Source organism: Rhamphochromis longiceps, linkage group LG9 (genome assembly GCF_057381845.1).
Source record: "Rhamphochromis longiceps isolate RC_006_pf linkage group LG9, R_longiceps_female_GT1.1, whole genome shotgun sequence".
Taxonomy (NCBI): Eukaryota; Metazoa; Chordata; class Actinopteri; order Cichliformes; family Cichlidae; genus Rhamphochromis; species Rhamphochromis longiceps.
The window spans coordinates 23,229,713-23,248,862 of NC_140565.1; the positions used below are offsets into that span (position 1 = coordinate 23,229,713).

General features: G+C 40.9%; 2 protein-coding genes across 3 annotated transcripts; one reads left to right on the forward strand and one right to left on the reverse strand.

Moving 5' to 3' along the window:
• The first annotated feature begins 913 nt into the window (after positions 1 to 913).
• maf1b (MAF1 homolog, negative regulator of RNA polymerase III b) lies at positions 914 to 8,189 on the forward strand. 2 transcript variants are annotated; one of them, XR_014913343.1, is made up of 8 exons: positions 914 to 1,469; positions 1,770 to 1,858; positions 4,419 to 4,550; positions 4,677 to 4,839; positions 4,927 to 5,048; positions 5,133 to 6,759; positions 6,951 to 7,043; positions 7,154 to 8,189. XR_014913343.1 is itself a non-coding variant. In XM_085418907.1 (8 exons), the coding sequence occupies exons 2-8, from the start codon at positions 1,776 to 1,778 to the stop codon at positions 7,176 to 7,178; spliced, it is 738 nt and encodes a 245-aa protein (XP_085275033.1). In that variant the 5' UTR covers positions 914 to 1,469; positions 1,770 to 1,775; the 3' UTR covers positions 7,179 to 8,189. The 2 variants fall into 2 exon arrangements, 1 of the variants encoding a protein (XP_085275033.1); XM_085418907.1 differs by having other exon boundaries at positions 5,133 to 5,252.
• Positions 8,190 to 9,064: 875 nt separating this feature from the next.
• Positions 9,065 to 18,796, reverse strand: arl8 (ADP-ribosylation factor-like 8). Its single transcript, XM_085418908.1, has 6 exons — positions 18,370 to 18,796; positions 16,337 to 16,397; positions 16,099 to 16,246; positions 11,250 to 11,333; positions 10,953 to 11,104; positions 9,065 to 9,655 (listed from the first exon to the last, which is right to left on the reverse strand). The coding sequence occupies exons 1-6, from the start codon at positions 18,413 to 18,415 to the stop codon at positions 9,607 to 9,609; spliced, it is 540 nt and encodes a 179-aa protein (XP_085275034.1). The 5' UTR covers positions 18,416 to 18,796; the 3' UTR covers positions 9,065 to 9,606.
• Between the last annotated feature and the right edge of the window lie 354 nt (positions 18,797 to 19,150).

Here is a 19,150-nt window from a genome sequence, read left to right on the forward strand (position 1 = left end):
TCGAAATTTCGAGTTAGCGCTGCCAATCAGTAATCTACGTGAATGACGTCATTTCCATGTTACCCGGAAGCTGAAGCCCTCAGCTACAAATGCTACAGCTAAGCTACCGGTATTACATCCAGTCGTGAATGCACAGATTGCTGAGTGTTTTCAGCCTGGCTTCACAAATGATGTGTTATTAGCTGAATCACATGTTGTTACTATCAGCAAACATACTTTAATTTGTTGGGATCCGTTTTTGAGTGCGCGGTCCTGCGCCATATGCTTCCGGGTAACAAGAAAGCGACCTCATTCACGTATATTTTTGATTGACAGAGCTAACTCGAAATTTTGAGAAAAGTAACTCGAAATTTCGAGTTATTTTCTCGAAATTTCGAGTTATTATCTCGAAATTTCGAGTTATGGATACTAGCTTTTTTTTTTTTTTTTAGTGGCGGAAACGGGCTTCCATATGAGATAGCAGGATTGAGATGATGTTCACTGCTTAGTGCTAAACGAAAGTACTCATCCTTTTTTTAATAGCTGATGAAACCACAAATATACTATAGAAACTCTGGAGTATGCAGAATGAAAGTAGTACAAAATAAAAGTGACTTTTTCTGTGTGATGTTCAGAGTAACATATGGATGAATAATTATTTATATTTGATATATGTATAATACTTGAGTATTTTAAGGTGTTAATTGACTGCTTCGATTAACGGAAGAGAAGAAAGGTCTATAAAAAAAACAACACAAAACAAAACAAGTTTAGTTTCTAAATACACAGTAACCTGGGGAGCCCACCCCCCGATTTAGCACTGGCCAATCTTATTAGTCATATTTATATTGATGGATTATTTCAGCCAATGACAAGGGACCACAAACAAGCGTGGGCGGGTTCCTTTAGCAAGGCGTATAAAAAAAAGGGGGCTGGGTTTTACCAGTACAGTAGAGTCCGTTGTTTTGATGACAATAGATGTCTTTGCGATAGTCGACGATTTGTAGCAACCGTAACCAGATTATATATATTTTCACGACGTTAGGTAGCTCGTTGCTGCTTTTCTGATCGAGTCGCTCTGAAAAAGGCGGCTTGATCTCGCTAATAACGGTCGCTTTGTAAATTAGGTCGGAAGGGATGCCGCTGCAGACAGACTCCGACGGACGCCAAGAGTCTTTGGATGTAATCTCATCGCACTTAATCGGCAAGAGCAGCTTTTCTATAAACTTAAAAAGCCTCAGAATAACTCATTCTCGACCGAGTGTTTGTGTAAGATGCTTAAGCTCGAGTGCGAACTAAAGGCTGTTCTGTGAAGTCAGGAGCGCAATTGTCAGTAAGCTAACTTAGCTACCGTTAGCTGGTCACCCACAGAGCGCGGTTCGGTTATCTTCAGCACCCTGCTGGTCACAGAGGGGCAAGTATCTACCGAGACAGCTCACTGCTCGATTTTGGACCGTCTGTTTTCGGCCAGTGTCGAAAAATACTGCCTGGTAAGTGATTTATATGGGAACCAGGAAGACGGCTTGTCAACTAAATGTAGAGCAGAGTGGGGGAGGGGCAGCTGCTTCTGTTTTGATCTGCAAGTTGTCCTCTAGGGGCGCTGCAGCCCCCTCTCTGCTAAATAACACCATTGTTTATCTGCTTGTCGCTGATGTGTAACTCGCTGTGTAATGACTTTATAAGGCGGGCACTGTGCAGGCATGTTAGCTCCAAGTTATCGTTTCCTTAAGAGACCTGTTGTGAATGCAAGCTAAACAGCATGTGTATGTTTATCTTTATGGGTCTTGCAGACTACAATGAAGCTGTTGGAAAACTCCAGCTTTGAAGCTCTCAGCTCCCGGCTGTGTGTTGAAACAGGGGAGTCCCGCATACTTGGCAGGTAAGACTTTCATTTCTACTTTTTTTTTTCTCCCCCATTTAGAATGATCAGTGAAATGAGTAGATGCGACCAAATAATGTAGGAATTCAGAGGATATTAAAAAATGCATAAACTATAAAGTCCTCAGTATTAAAAATGCACCAGGTGGTGTAAGTGGTGTAAGTAAACATGATTTGGGTTAGGTGTGCTGGTGACTCACGGGTTAAAAAAATGGCACAGGGTCTGTTTGTGGACATGTAGGCAACATTTCAGACAGGTGACTGGTCCCTTGAGAACGTTTTGGGTATTAACTGAATTTTTTTTTTTTTAGGGCTTTCTGCTGCACTTGAATGCCACACAAACTTCAGTTGCAGTGCTTGTAGTTTCTGCATATTTAAGACGTGCTACCATAGCTCACCTGATTGTGATGCATGCAGAGGTTATTTCACAAGATGAGTAACAAATTCTTCTGTGCAGGTTTTACGAGGTTGCACTTCTAAAGTTGAACCAATAAACTTTGCAGGCTTGCAGTGTAAGCAAAAGTTTTCCTCATACAGGAGAGATCTACCACTGATGTCATGAAAATGAGTGGTAGATGGTGCGAGAGGTGCGGCTGGCTCACAGTTCATGTACACTCCTCATAAGCGGGGTAGTAGAGCAAACAGCCACCTGGGTGTTATGCAACATCATGGTAACTCTTTACCTCAGACGGCCTAAACTCAGAGCCTGCAGTGAAGGTTAATTTATAACTGACAGCTTGGGAAACTGTAAGATATATCGGCGTGTTGTCGATTATGCAAAGCCTCCAGCGGGGCCCGAGGATACGGTGACAGTGTGGTTACATAAAGAGCAGTGGGCTGTGTGTGGAGTTATGCAGCTCGGTCTGCTGTTCTGTCTTTCTGGGGTGTGTGGGCGGTGGTTGTGACCTCGTGACGCAGATCACGGTGTCCTCTCACAGCGCGCTGTGGTTATTTCTGAGACTGTTGTGAAGTGTTTTTTAGCAGATGTATACATGCACACATACACTACATAGTATCAGGACTGTGCTGGTGAAGCAGCTGCAAAGGCTGCTTAGTGGATTTGGAGACAGCTCATCATAGCAGACTTTAGCTGAGAATTAACTGAACAGGCTTCCAGCGCGGATTATGGTATTTTCATGCAGGCAAGAAAAATAAAATAAAACCATAGTCAATTTATTCAGAGGGTGCATAAATTACCTGAAAGAAGGCAGCTGGTGTTCTGTGTGAAGATTGTGTTTCCTACTGAAAACAGGAAAGTAAGGCAGTAAATAAGTAGGCCTGAATTGGTAATACAGTAATAATGAAATGCATATATGTCTTTACTCTTTTCTACTCTGAGCACTCAAAGTGCTCTATACAAGATGTGAAATTCACCTATTTACACACACATTAATAGAAAACACTAAATTCAAGCGCTTTCTATCTGAGGTTAGATAACATTCACACAAAGATCAACGCATCAGGATGATCTCTTTAACTGTTATACCTCTGGTCTCTACTGGCGTAATAATGGGTTTGTGTTTTTCATGAGTTTTTACTTGAATTCAGGTGAGATTCAGCTACGTTTTCAAAGTGTGCTTATTTGCTTTGAGTTGGTTTTTATTTCAGTGAACTGAAATGTTTCTTTATGCCTAGTTTTAAGTTTAGTTGTGAGTGTGTGAGTGAGACCAGGGCAGTTATTTCCACCATGAGGTCCCTATAATTAGCCTTGTCAGCCTTGGCGAGGGTCTTAGCACTCAAGTGTATCCTCCAAGTGACACAACCTTTGCTCTTGTATAACCTCTTGGTGAGAGGGTGCAAAATAAACAACTGCACAGCAGTCTGCTGCTCTGCTCTCATATATCTCAGCAGCATGTGACCTAGAAACATGAAAGAGCACGCAGGAAACGTTAGCCACGACTTGTCAGGCACTCCTGCAGATATGGCTCCGGTGAAAGGAACAGGCTGTCTTGTTGAACGTGTAATAGCTTGTAGATATTTAGAGCTAAGTTATGTGTTGATAGTTATTAATTCCCAACTATCCTAAAACAAACGTACCTACATTGCAGTTTAATGAAACGACAACAACAAAAAATGGAGTCCTTCCCATTTCAGAAAAGGTGTTTGTGTATTTGGCATTAAAGGCGGTGATCATGGAGAACACATTTGATAGAAATCAGAGTTTTCAGGTTGTTTTGGCTTTTTGATGAACAGATCCAGAACATATTACACACAGATGAATGAAACAGATCAATAAAGCTTTCTGTCATTACACTACTGATTTTGATTTGGCTCTGGTTAAACCCTTTTTGGTTGGGTGCCAGTAATTTCTCTATGTAAAGAAAGTCTTTATCAAAGGTTTCTTGGAACAACATTTGTTTGTGTTCATTAATTTAATTTCAGGGGGGGCGGGTTAAAATGAATTTCATCAAAATGTCCTGGAGTGGCCCATCTGTTATGCAATCATGTGTTTAATCCTGCTGGGATATTAAAATAGTTTCCAGTGATTCGGCCGCACCCTCCCATCGTCATGTTTACATCGTCCAGCTCTTAAATGTTTTTCGCCTCTTTCTGCCCCGCAGGATCGAGAGCTACTCCTGCAAGATGGCAGGAGACGATAAACACATGTTCAAGCAGTTCTGCCAGGAGGGGGAGCCGCATGTCCTGGAGGCCCTCTCCCCTCCTCAGTCCACCAGCGCCACCAGCCCTTCACAGTGAGTACTGCAGGCCAGGTTCAGCATGTTTGGAAGATGAAGAAATTGAATACTTTCTTTGTTTTTTTTTTTTGTTTGTTTTTTTAAAAACAAAGAACAAAAACCATGATGTTCATTTCTGTGCAGGCTGGGGAAAAGCAGCGAGGACGGAGAAAACCCTCTGAGCGACAAGTGTTGCAGGAAGACTCTTTTCTATCTCATCACCACGCTCAACGAGTCCTTCAGGCCGGACTATGACTTCAGCGCCGCGCGAGCTCACGAGTTCAGCCGAGAGCCCAGCCTCAACTGGGTCAGGATGCCGTTCCGAAGCGAAACTTGTTCTCTGCAATGAGAAAAAACAATTTGCTTCAAAGATTGCTTTTCTTTTTCTGTCCAGGTGGCTAACGCAGTGAACAGCAGTCTGTTCTCAGCAGTGGGAGAAGAGTTTAACTCTTTGGGACCCGAGCTGTGGAACGCTATCGACCAGGAGATCAACCTGCAGGGCTGTGACATTTACAGGTAGGTGCTGAGATCAGTTAACGCTGCAGAGCGAACCATGTGGTGTGGAATAAATCTGTTTTAAGCTTGAATATCTTTTTTTAGCTACAACCCAGATCTGGACTCGGACCCTTTTGGTGAAGAGGGGAGTCTCTGGTCCTTCAACTACTTCTTCTACAACAAGAAACTGAAGAGGATTGTATTCTTCACATGTCGCTCCGTCAGGTCAGCAGCTATAAGCCTACTGCTCACCTCTACAGACTCTTAACAACTCGCACATCGTGTTTCCCACAGATTTGTGTGTGTGCAGCCAAATCAATTATGAAATGACAACATTAGTAAGTTTCAAAACTCCTCCGTCCTTTGGACATTCTCAAGCTACACAGTCTCGTGCTGCAGCTGCCGACAGGTGGCCTTCTTGAGCTTAGTGTAGCACCAATGAACCAGGTTTCCACCTGCTTCACGTTCTGGTTGGAGCACACGCATATCAGATCTACAGAGCAACAGGATGGCTGTTTCCACTCTGCAGCACAAAACTGTAGAGTCGCAGTACATCTGACTGTTGGTCTCATCAATCAAGCAGAAAAGAGGAAATAAAAGTAAAATGCAAAAATGGTTTGCCAAGCCTTCGTACAGCCAGACCAAGCCAAATTCATTATTAGGCAACAGTCAAATCCCTCCACTTGTTCCAGTTTTTTTTTTTTTTTTTTTTTTTTTTTTTCTTTGCCTGTCCCATTTGGTTCTTTAGCCGTCAGAATTGTTGTCTGAAGACCAACAAGGATACCCAATGGATTTATTTTGCCAAATGGATCATCGTGGCATTGCCGTATTGGTCCATTTGATCGGCCTTTGTTTTTATTATTTATTTTATTTTCAGTTGTTACAGATGGGACAGACATGAGTGAGGGATAGGAAAGGGAGAAAAGAGGAAAGAAAAGGAAAAACAGAAGGGGAGAGGGACAGTGAGAAGGGGGGGGGGGGGAAATCTCCTGGATCACCTGTTGAGAGAGAAAAAGAATAGAAAACAAGCAAAAAACCAAAGCAACATACTAAACACAACACCATTGCATTAATCTAGCTAAGTGTAGACAGCAGTAAATACTAAATATTCAATGTTGTTGTGCAGCATGCAGGACAGACAGCGCACAATGTGCTTTGAAGTAGCAGCCAAGAAAGGTGTAATTTAAGTCTACGAACAGTGAACACCCGTGTGCACACCTGTGTGGATCAGCGCGCTTGTATTCAAATGGTTTCCACATGTAATGGTCTGCAAGAGGATGTAGAGAGCCATAGCCCCGTCCCCCAGGGCATGAAGCAGGCATGGAGGAGATCCAGGCCCCAGAGTGCGAGAGCTCAAGGAGGACCACCAGAGGGGCATCCGTGCCACCCTCATGGGAAGGGCTGAGGATCCCCAGACGAGGCGTCACCCAGTAGCCACCGAGCAGAAGCTAGAGGGGGCTGCACCGGCGTGCCCGCCGGCTCTGCCGGCAGCCAGCTGTGCCAGAGTGAACTGAGGTGCAGGCCCGGAGGCCCGAGGGCCCCCCGCACCCCGGAGGAGTCCTGACCGAGCAACAGGCGCCAGGCCCCGCCAGGTAGCCACCGGGAGTGAGCTGGTACATACCTGAGCGCCCAGCCCCGGACACCAAGAACCACCAATGCACCGACCCCTGAGGGCATCAGTCACCGGCAGGGAGTGTGGTGAGGGGAGATAGGCCTGCGAGTTCCCAGAGAGGTGGAGTGTAAGACCCGACCTGACATATAGACACAGACAAACAGGCACACACAAACATGCATTCCCACCCTCATGCACACATATACAAACACTCAGCACTCACCCAACGTAACTTGTTCCAGTTAAAGTATCCCAGGTTGAATGCACACATAGTGACACAAGGGGGTCTGATCGTGATAATCTTTCTGCAGCGTCCTGAGCGGTTATGGCCGCGGCACCCTCGACAATGAGCTGGACATGGAGCTGGACGATGAAGAGGAAATGGATGGCTTCACTGAGGACAGGTGAGACTGCTTATTGAACGCTGGGTTTCCTTTACTGTAATATGTGCTGTGCAGTACTTGTTTTTTCTATAAATAAATGTGTCACTTAAATTATTTTTCTCTTCTCCCAGCTGCCCCAGAGCTCTGTGTGTGTAACCGCCTCAGCCAAAGAGTGTCCAGGCTTCTCCAGTGTCCATCCCCCCCGCCTCTTCCTCGCCATTTATTTGCTGCCTTGTCCAAAGCCATTTTCCACCTTCAGACTAATGCATGTTTGATGCCTTCTCTTGCCGGTGGTAAACTTTGTGTTGTGGCAGGGTTTTATTTGTATTGTTTTTAGTTAAATAGTCCTGTGTCAGCATAAAACTCTTTCATTTCATTTTCCAGTATTTTGTTTTTTGTTTTCCGGGATCCTGAGCTCTGAGCCCATACAGCCACATATGGACTTCTCCACTCCTGCCACATTTCCAAAGAGACCACTTCACGGACACTTAAGAAAGAGGAGGTCTTGTTGTGGACAAGTGGCTCAAAAAGACTAAAAGCAAGTTTCTTGCAGATGATGTCACAGAGAGGAGTCCAGAAACACCAGCATAATTGAAAACTGACGAGGACAAAAACAGAGCTGGGTCCGTTTAAGACAGGACACACACACACACAAAAATCCAGCCGAGGCTGCCTGACTGACTGATAAGCTGAGAGCTCTGTTTCCTCATCTGTTGTTGCTTTTTACGTGTGACAGTGACGTTACTGTGAGAACTCTTGAAATCTAAAAATGTTGCATTTATTACTGACTGTATTCTTTAAATCTCCACGGCCAAGGAGAATTATACTCCTGGCGTCTGAGTTGCAGCTTAGAAAACATATCAGCTTTTATCAGATAGTTTCACTGTTGTCTAATTTTTTTTTTTTTTTTTAATTGTCTCCAATTAATCCCTGTTCATTCCTGAATGTGTTGACAGTGTTTTTCTTTGCTCATTACCCCAGTGCAAAGACTTCATTGAAAAGTGAATGTATAGTAGAAAAAACATGCCGCAGAAAATTGTTTTTAGATGAGCTCTTCGTGTTCCTGAAAAGTACTTAGGAGTTGTGAGTCTTTTATCGACTGCCCTGTGCTTCGTTTGATCAGCAAATATATTAAAGATGTGAATAAATTGGTGTTTGTCTTTGAAACGCAGCAACCTAATGAAAGTTATTTTGACTCTGAAATAATTGAAAGTTTAAAACAAACCTTTATTGGAAATAAAACTGATACAGTACAGACATCACCACACAGTATATGATCAGTTCCCTTGCTTTGAGTTTAAGGTAAAAGCTGTAAACCTTGGTGCTGCAGTGTCTGGTGGCCGCACGCTTCATCCACTTCCTGTTTGTGTAAAAAGACCTTGCACCAGAACATCTCAGAGGCACTCTCAGACCAGGATGGTTTGCAGTCAAGATTCAAGCACCTCATCACTTTTTTTTTTTGGCCACTTGCAGAACTTGTAAAAGGAATACAAGGTTTAAAAGTGACACGTGCATAGATCCATTAGCAAGTTCAAGGAATTAAAGAAGGTCAAAATCACAGGGAGACTCTCAGATTGAACTGCACGGTCCTCCAAGATGCCCAGAACAGGTTGGTTAAGGCGGAGGATCAAGTTATACCTAAACAGCCGAAATTACATTAGGACCATATTTCTGCTATTCCTCATAGCCAAGTGGTTCATGAGTAATGACTTCATATAAACGTGGCACCTCTTTGAAGGTTTATTTAAGAGGACTGAGATGCCAGAAAGGCTGTCAAAAACTAAAAAGCTTATGGGCAGGGTTTGCAACATCAGTGACCGTGTGTTAATACAAAACAGGTCTATAAGCAAAATTTAAATAAAGACCATAATGCATCGTTTAGGAAAAAATGTTGCAGTTTGAAATACTGTTATTAAAACTGAGCTGTGTACTGAAATAATGCTGCAGGGTTCATTTTCCAGAGGCTAGAGAAGGGAAAATTTGTAGTGCATCAACACCATTTGGCTCAACAATATACAAGTACAGGCTCAAGGTCGTTAAAAAATAGGATTTCATACTTTACCACATTTTAATACGGCACCATCAGGTTGTAGTGTGAGAAATACCAATGGTGTAGCTTATGAAACAGAAATTATACATAACAGATAAACCCCTCCCCCCAAAATAAAAGTGTTGACCATGAGAACATTATTGTACAGTAACAGCTTGGAACCATTCCTTTAACAACACTGCTTGTAATCCCTTTGTGTCCCAACATAGATGAACTTGTATGGCAAAAAAGGACAGCTGCACCATGTATGGACATCCTCGTGGGGTTTATGATACGATATAATGTAACATGATATGATGAGAAGTATGTCATGTCAATGATGATAGTCTGGTGCCGTACTCCAAAATACTTGCTCCTTAAGCTGGTCTCTGTTATTCCTGGTCTCTGTTCAGGAGAAGGACTGGCTCCATTGTGACAGCGTGCCAACACTCTTCTCCAAATTTGTCCTAAAATAAAATAAAAAATAAAAAAAATAATGCTGTTCCATCCCAGCGGTGCTGAAGGTAGTCAGGCCATTAACGGCAAAGGAATGGGCTATCTGAGTCCGGCTCTGGAGGTCATCCATTCAAGGCCTTGACATAACCTGAAAAACAGGAAATCAAAGATGAGAATCAGCAGAACTTTTTCAATGCCTTCAAATGTAATGAGAACCCACGATGGACCATGTGGCCCAAAGCCACAGACTGAATAAAAGATGGGTGTAGCTGCCATGATGTCACACTCTGGTTTGTGCAGCTCTGTTATGAAACTTTGAGTTGAGAGTTTCAGCTGTTGTGACCGTTTTTGAAAGTGAATGTGACATGCAGGTTTAAATTTCTTCAGCAGGGGTTTCACTTTTCAGACCTCAAAGCTGCATCCCTCTTTTATACTGTGTACTCCTGTAGAGCACTCCTAATTTGGAAGAGTCAAAGATACCCATCTGTTTTCACAGCTTTAGACAACTTCAAGTAACTTTAAGAGAAGCCAAATTGGATACATTGCAGAGTTGTCCTTCTTCATGTTTCACAAAGCAGAAAATCGTTCATGTCAGACACTTTCACACAGCTGGAAACACCCTGTGTTGTTTTTGTGTTGGATATTTATGTTCTCACTAACTCCCCCTGTTGTCTTACTGCACTTAATGTGTGCCTGTTTTTACCCTTATACACAAACAGCAGTGGGTCATATTTATTTTTAAAGCAGAACTCTGCCACTGATGGCTGCACAAAGCCTCCTGAGGCCTCAGGGCTTAAAGTAAGCAGATGCAGTGACATCTGGTGGCTCACAAGCCTCACAGCCCTGCAGGACAACTTAACACTAATTTTACTGGATAAATGTCCTCATAAGTATGTGGTGTTGGTGTCACTATACTGGAGCACCAAAGCTTGTTGAAAAGTTGTCTGAACATAATATAGAGTTTCAGTTTGTTCCAATAAACATAAAAAACAAACAAGCAAACAAACCCCCCCCCAAAAAAAACAAGCAGAACAAATAAAACAGCCTAGCGATAAAAAAACAAAACAAAAATCCTGGAACAGTAGCTTTTAGGTGCCGGGTTAAATCTGATAAAGGAGAAAACGAAGATAAAAACACTTCATCTAAGGTTTGTATGGAGAGCTGCAGTTTCTGCTTGTTTGGGCCACATCCGCCTCTCAGAAAACAATTACAGATAGAACAACAGAGACAAAAAACATCTGCATTCCCCGTTTTCTTTTATTGCTCACCGCTTTCATTTTAAAAAACTAATAAGATCAGTTAGAAACATCTGTGTATTAATTGAGATCTGGTTTGCAGCTGGATGAGGGTGAGATATCATCATCTAACCCCTACATTAATTAAAAGTCTGCACACCCTGTCACTCTGCATTTCCTGCTTGTGAAGAATGAGCAGATCTCTCTTACCCCTCTCCTGTAAGTGCACAGCAGGACTGTATGTGCCAGGGGTGGTCTTTGATGGAGCTCAGGGTGAGGTATTTAGAGATCTCTGCTGCAGACATACAGTCCTTCATATCCTGCTTATTGGCGAATATCAACACAGCTGCTTTCCGCAGGTCCTGAGGGAGAACAATGAAAGCACAACCTTAGTCGCTGCCACTTTTTGAACCACAAACTCTAAACAATGCTGGTGGAGGAAAAGCCTGGCCATCGTCCTGCGTTATCGTCATATATGGTCATACTAGGAAGAGTGTTATGTGTTACCTCATGGGCCAGCATCCTGTAGAGCTCCTCTTTAGAGATAGCCAGCCTCTCTCGGTCTGTGCTGTCCACCACCAGAATGATGAACTGGGGGGAAAAAAAAAAGTCCATGCTAAGTGACCTCTTTTCAAAAGGCACAGCAACAAAATGCAACACAGCGGGTGGGCATTTCCGAGGCTGAAACCCTCACAATGGGAAGTGGTGAGTGCTATGCAAATATCCCCTCTTGAATAAGAAAAATTGTCTCTGTATGACAAAATGCCAAAGGCATGTTAATTTGGAAGAGATGTGAGACACACCATCAAAACTAAGGCAACAACCACCAGAAGATGACACAGACCAACACATTATTCAACATGAAAGTGACTTGGAGCACAAACTGTTATGTGACCATTTGACTTTACAATCAAAATATAAATACAAGCTACTCCAGTAACTGCAGAGCTGCAGTAAAGTCTACAGCATCAGTTTAGCCACTGTTTGATACAAACACACCTGAATGTTACAGTAGTTTAACTCACCTTTCCATAATAATCAGTCACATAATTAATCTCATAGGGTTTCCTTTTTGCATCCTTAATTCCTGGAATTCACATATTTCCATTACTTTTTTTAAACCTATCAATATTCACGTTATATTAATGTGAAAGTGAAAAGCAGGTTCTTAGATTTGAAGTTTTTTTTCCAAAAAATATACTGAGTTTACTAACAAATACATTATTTCATTAACAGCTCCTAAATAATTAATTTACTAGCAGTCTGAGGTTTAAAAAAATAAATAAATCAATAACTGACCGTTAATATATTCCCAATAAAAGCAGTCAATAAAAATGCTGAATACTGCCTCTTAGAATTCCCAGAAACCCCGACATGGGGTGGTTTACATTATGCCAACTCTCGCTTCTCCCACAACCTAGGAACTGCTCCGAATCAGCCATCATCATCACCTTGATCCACCTTGAGGAATGAGGGAAAGGTTGGATTCTGGAGCAGCTTAAAGCAAGGACACCCAGGTGTATAATCATGTCTTATATCAGGCGACATGATGTATTAATGCTGCACCTCCACATAAAGAACAAAGTTTGCCATCGGGGGAGGAGCTGAAGATTGACAGCTTTACTTCCTCCACGCTCACATGTCTTTTTTTGGATCTCTAACACATCACAAAGAGGATATGAGAGAGAGATGCAAGTGAATATGTGAGGAGACATTTTAGGATAATGGAATGCTCCCACAGAAAGCATAGGGAACAATGAGGAATTGAGCTTTGTATTCAAATCATGAAGCAGCCAAAATGGATATAAACCTTTAGTGAATATTGTAAAGAGCGGTCTTTAAGTTCTCATATATGGAACGCCAGGACTGCCATAATGAATTAATTAAATACACCATTAAATAATTAATTAAATGTGGCAATAATTAATTAAAATTGGAATTAATTAATTAAATAAATAGTTATGACACATGTAATTAATTAATTATTGACACATTTAATTAATTATTTATGTATTTCACATTTTAATTAATTATTGACACATGTAATTATTTAATTATTGACACATTTAATTAATTATTTGTATTTCACATTTTAATTAATTATTGACACATTTCATTAATTATTTACACATTTAATTAATTATTTAATGATATATTTATTTATTTCATTTTGGCAGTCCTGACGCCTGGCTCTCGTCATGAAATAATTTTATCTGTCAGCCTCACCCATCAAACTCAGGGGGCGGGGTTAACGCTGCCCATGCAGCTTCTCTAACATTTGATTGGTTGCCGTGCAAAGTAAGTCAAAACAGGTCGATCCTAGAAAATCGATTGCTTGTGTAGACTTGGGGCAGCCAGTTATCCCAGAATGCAGATCAAATCACAAGCAGCAATGGTGGTGGTGTAGTTTTAAAATACCCCGTTTTTCTGTCACCAGCTACACTTTTAACAGTGTTTTAGCCGCGAATGTCGCGACGTATGTCTGGTCAGGTTGTCAACATAGAACATGTTTGCAAAAGTGCTCAGATGTTTTCAGAGATTTCACTAGCTCTGCTAACAGTTAGCATGCAGAGTGCACCGAGGGGGTTACGTTAACCGGTTTGTTTACATATTCCACTCTCCGTGTTCCACATGTTGCATTCGCAGATTCTCATTTTCACCGAACGATCGTCTCTTTCCGCCTGGTCTTGTGTCTCTGTGCTTCTGTAACATAAAGAACGAGCTGACATTTTTCTCACGAAACCAGCGATCAGCTCAGCAGACCCTCAGTTTACCTGCATGCATCCTCCTCCTCATCTGTCAGCTGTTTAACACCTGCTGCTAATTCAAGAAACACGCCTAGTTACCTGGTGATAGTCACAGTTTAACTGGGCAGCCGGTGCTCGATATAACGCAATGTCAGCGCATTTTTCTGCACAAGATAAGTAAATATAGTGTTTTCCCCGAGCGCAGAGCTGCTGGAGCTCGTTTCCTTACAGAGCACTTTATAGGCGAACAGCTTTATCAGCGGCTGATGTCCAATCACCGGCACACAGCTTTCAAACCTCAGCTGAGTTTTAGCTCTCAGTGGTTAAACGCTGGACTTCATTCACTCAGGTTCTGTCTGTCGGGTCACGTTTACTTCGCTGTTTTATTTACAACTGAGCAAATCGGTTTGGCTGAGGTTAAAGTTACGTTTCATAACTGCATAGTTTCACAGACGTTTAATGGTTCACTGGCACATGTGTTAGACTGAACTATCATCTAAATATCATCTGTTTTTTAATAGTTATTCAACTGTATTCTAAGCACCAGCTGTCTGTTAGAATGTGATTTTTTTTCCTCTCTCTGTTGGCAGAGGTATAAAAATGCGCAGGAAAATCTGACATGCATGGCGAACTTCACCGACGATATTTAGGGAGGAATAAACACACATCAAACATAAATGAACCATTTGTCTGTCTCCATAATTGAGAGAATTTTCTCTTCTTATGTCAACACTCTCTCTTTTTTTTTCTTTTTTTTTTCTTTTTCGGTCATGTTATGTTTACCTGTCAAAGGCTTGTTACAAACTATGAAACACATTGTGCAGACTTCTGGATGTTAGAAGAAAACTAATACTGCTCATGAATGAGACTAAAGGCAGGAAGGTGTCCTTTAAAACTAAACATGTTAATAGGACCTCCCTGTTTATATCATAGTTTATGATATAGCACGTGTATTTCAGTAATAGCCTGCTGAGGCCACTATACGTGCTGGCCTCATATCAAATGTGAAGGCAGACTGAGTCTATGTTTGACGTTTTTTATATCTAATCTTCCTTTTCAAACATTTAAACAGCAGCGAGTCTGCAGCTGAGGGAATACAAATTCAAATTGTCGGAACAGGTTTGCTCGTTTCTTGGATTCATTTGGTGATTTATTAAATGTATAACTGTTATTCTAATCTGCTGCTGAGTCTCTTACACTTTTCTTTATGCTGTATATTTTCACGTCTCTGGAATAGTTGGCAGTTAGATAGTCAGCTGGGAAACTTTGTGTTAACTCATGGAGCTGAGGATATCGTGGATATGCTGACCTCGCTGCGTGGTGTACAGAGCGAGGTCAGCATGATTAATATTCACAATAAAAATATTAGCCGAACATCATGAAGTCTGTATGTGTTTCATAGTGTCGAACAACCTTTGTACAGTTAAAGCCAGCAGTTACTACATGACGGAAACACCAACGTTATCTCTTTTATGTGTTTATACACAGGTCACGCTGATTACTGAACAAAAACCCAAAGATCAGATGTTAAACAGATTTATTTGCTCTCTCTCCTCCTTAAACATGTTTTTAATGTTAGTTATAATTCAGAATTGGCGACTGAAACACGTAGGACACATAAGAACATCAGGAAATAAAACATCGATAAATATCACCTCAGTAAAAGAAGTCAGCGGGGGTTACTACAGCTGTGTACCGGGGCCTGCGCTTTGTCGGTGGGATTGCTTGCGAGGCGAGCGGGTCTATCCCACGCTTTGCCGTGAGACTGGGCAGACATCTCCGAAATCATCGAAACACTTTTGCAAAGAGGCTGTATCTTGACAAACCGACCAGACACATGAAGATTAAACCACTACATTCTCGGCTAAAAAAATATTAAAACGGTATTTGGTAACACACAAACAGGGTTTTTCAAAGCTCAGTTCTGTTAGCTTCCACATGCCGGTTGTTGTGTGCTAGAAACAATGGCCACCAGGCCAAAGCAATGGTTTTGACTCGATCAGCGTTAACCCCGCCCCCTGAGTTTGATGGGTGAGGCTGACAGATAAAATTATTTCATGATGAGAGCCAGGCGTCAGGACTGCCAAAATGAAATAAATAAATATATCATTAAATAATTAATGAAATGTGTCAATAATTAATTAAAATGTGAAATACATAAATAATTAATTAAATGTGTCAATAATTAATTAATTAAATGTGTCAATAATTAATTAAAATGTGAAATACATAAATAATTAATTAAATGTGTCAATAATTAATTAATTACATGTGTCATAACTATTTATTTAATTAATTAATTCCAATTTTAATTAATTATTGCCACATTTAATTAATTATTTAATGGTGTATTTAATTAATTCATTATGGCAGTCCTGGCGTTCCATACTCATACACATCTGCCTCTGCTGTTTGTCTTTTTACTGTGGCAGCTGACCCCTTTGCTTCTCAGACCGGCTCCTTTGTGAATAGGGTGACCTTTGACTTGGGCGGCCTATGCTGCCGTCTGTGCTCCGAGCAAACACCAGCTGCTGTGCTCAGGGAGAAAACTGTGCTCGACAATACATGGCTACTGTCGAGTGTGAAAGACTCTGCAAGGTGTTTCTCACCTCTGTATTGGAGTAGTAGGTGTTCCAGGAGGATCTGAGAGACTCCTGCCCACCTATGTCCCACATTAAAAAGTGGGTGTTCTTCACCACTATTTCTTCAACATTGCTTCCGATGGTGGGAGAAGTATGGACCACCTCGTTCATTAGACTGAATAAAACAGAAATGCAAAGTGGGTTTGTGTTTTTCCAACTTTAAAAGCATTCAGGAAGGAAGGTTCAAACTGAAAAAAGTACTTACAATTGGTAGAGGATAGTGGTTTTCCCTGCATTATCTAGTCCCACAATGATCACCTTGTGCTCTGGAAAACAAAAAAAAACAAAACAAAAAAAACAACTCAGAAATTAATTTGAAAGTATACAATTTGAAACAAAAACTGGATCAAGCTCACAAAAAGCAATCACACCAAAAAATAAAAACCTCAAAAACTTACTTCCTACCTCATGTCTTCCTGACCTACTTTTCCCAAATAAACAAACAAACCTAGACCTACACTAAACTCCTCTCATTCATATAACAAGCTAGAACATAGAACAACAATGAGGGTTTGAGGCTGGTGCGAGACAGGCAAACATGGTGGGCTAAATGCAGAATTGGAGGAACATGTAGATACTAAAATATTTCAGGCCAGTGTTTTAACTTCCTGCCCTTGCGAGGCCTCCGGCTGAGAGGAAGGAAGGAAGTCTGGCCAAAGGGCATCGCAGCTCTGAGGGTTTTGATGTACTACATTGGCTTTCCAAACATTTTACATGTATATTGCTTCCTTTACAAGAAGCAACATTACACGGTTTTTCCTGCATATATTAAAAAATAAATAAATAAATAAATAAATAAAAATGTTGGCACCCACCAAAGAGGTTTTGGTTTAGCTTTTTTGGTTTTGTTTTTTTTACAGTTTAACTATCAACAAAAATTCAAATAGATGTCACCACACAGGGAAAAATACGCGTATGATGTCCAGAGAAAGGAAACATTTATTCCTAGAATGCACTAAAGAATTAAAATTCGGCAAAAATAACACAAAGGGATTCATACACCAAGAAGAATCACTTCTTGTGTCTCCAACCACATCTCTAGTAATACAATTACATGGTGATGATGACATAGATTCAACTCCTAGTCTGAGTCCCAACAATTTCACACAAACCACACAGCAGTCTCCTTAAGTAAGTAAAACTTGACACTGGGAATAGTTTAATCCAGAATTGGGTAACAATGAAAGTAGGTATTTGCCACTCTTAGGGCCAGGCAGTAAGTAAGCAATATAACACATGCTAAAGAGCACAAAAAAATAATTCCCTATCAGATGACAAATGATGACTGGAATCAAACAGAAAATACAAATTCTATCTGTAAATATAACCACATCCTTCATTAATGATTTACACTTCCTATTCCTCATTATTAAGAAAAATAACACTCACTTACAGTAAGGGGGAAAAAAAAAAACAGAAAGTTGAAGCTGTACAGTTAATGAATACTTGACACTGCATTGGAGGACATTTGGCAAACCCACATTGAATACTTTAATACAGAGGACCAAAACTACCTAAAAATCAATAATTTGAAATTTGTTTAGATATTCTTATTACCCGAGAGCTTATTTTGGTACTTCTTTCGACATGTATACATTTCTTTACTGTTCCAAGATGCAAGTGATGAGGAAAGGAGTAAACCTTTTGTCTGTTTAATATATATTTTCTGGGTTGAATTGTATTTTTTCTCAAATTCTGTCCTCCATAGTTTAAAACTCGAAATTACACGATAATGTTGGTTATCCAGCTTGGTAACCTATCATAAACGGGAGCAAAATACTAGTTAGACTAGTTCCATTGTTTTAAGTGGACACTTGGAGCCACAACTGAATAATTATATTTACAGTAAACATCTTTCCAGAAAGTCAAGGAAAAGTTATGTAAGGGCGACGTGTCCTGGACAGTGAGCCAAAGCTGATTGACAACACTGTGGACATACCCCGGTAGGTTCTTAAGGTAATTATATCGGTTGATAAACAAATTAACAGTTACGATGTTGGGTGGCGTCATGCGGGTGGAGAGTAGTACCCTGGTTTACAAGATAAATAAAGACAGTTCAGATGGCAGTGCTTAAGTAAAAATAAATAAATAAATAAAATAGATGTGTGGGGAGATAATTCTGCCATATGCTATTGTGGCACCTCAGCTGCCCTCTTCATGCTAACGGGCTAACAGTTCGCCTTATCCCCGGTTGAGAAGCCGGCGGGAGATAAGTTAGCTGCAAAAACCGACACCCACCTTGGTTACAAAAGAAGCTCCACAGTTTGGCGAGTATGAGGCCCATTGTTAGGGATAAATGCCGATGTCCGTCCCTCTGTGGATAGAGCGACTTTCTCCACTCTGTGGTCCGCACCGTGCAGTCCGCGGCTGGCTGCTTCTAGCTAACACTAGCTCAAAGAGCTCTGGTCTACAAAACACCTCAGCGACCTTTTCAATGCAAACTCCATCTAAAACATCTAAGCCATGAAGCTAAAACCAGATCTAAAACAATACCGGGATGAGTTATTATTGTGTAGGTGTAAGTAAAGCCTAAAGCCCCCACAAGAAGTACAAATAATCCCTGTGTGTACAGAGCAGCTGTGTAGTCCCCGTGAGTATCTACTCCTCTCTTCTTCTGCCCGTTAGCTGCCAGTTGTCCAGTGAAAAAAGCAATCCCGACTGCTCAGTTATCTTCCGGTTACGTGATGACGTTTACGCATCGTGGCATGTTTGTCTTTTAAATCTCCAGTTTCTGCTTCTTCTTCTTTTTTTCTTTTTTTTTTTAGGAATGGTTCTTATCAATGAAGCCAAGCCGCTAACACTTCAGTTCCACCTTTATTTGCTTCTAAATTATATTGCCTATAACTATAAAATTCCTAAGGAAAAGGAGTTTAGCCAACATTTAAAACAAAAAGTTTTATGTTTAAATGTCATAATTTTAAATGTTTTACTATTTTGATAAAGTTTTTACTTGTTAGGTTTTTACAAATAAATTTTTATGATGGATATATTATTTTATAACTTGCTTTACTGTTTAAAC

Excerpts from the sequence above, each read along its gene's own strand:
- maf1b (XM_085418907.1), top strand. The coding sequence starts at position 1,776 with ATGAAGCTGTTGGAAAACTCCAGCTTTGAAGCTCTCAGCTCCCGGCTG. Across the intron at positions 1,859-4,418 it reads GAGTCCCGCATACTTGGCAG|GATCGAGAGCTACTCCTGCA; the intron begins GTAAGACTTTCA and ends TCTGCCCCGCAG. Across the intron at positions 5,253-6,950 it reads TTCACATGTCGCTCCGTCAG|CGTCCTGAGCGGTTATGGCC; the intron begins GTCAGCAGCTAT and ends ATCTTTCTGCAG.
- arl8 (XM_085418908.1), bottom strand. The coding sequence starts at position 18,415 with ATGGGCCTCATACTCGCCAAACTGTGGAGCTTCTTTTGTAACCAAG. Across the intron at positions 16,247-16,336 it reads ACCACTATCCTCTACCAATT|TCTAATGAACGAGGTGGTCC; the intron begins GTAAGTACTTTT and ends TGTTTTATTCAG. Across the intron at positions 9,656-10,952 it reads TGTGCACTTACAGGAGAGGG|GTTATGTCAAGGCCTTGAAT; the intron begins GTAAGAGAGATC and ends CCTGTTTTTCAG.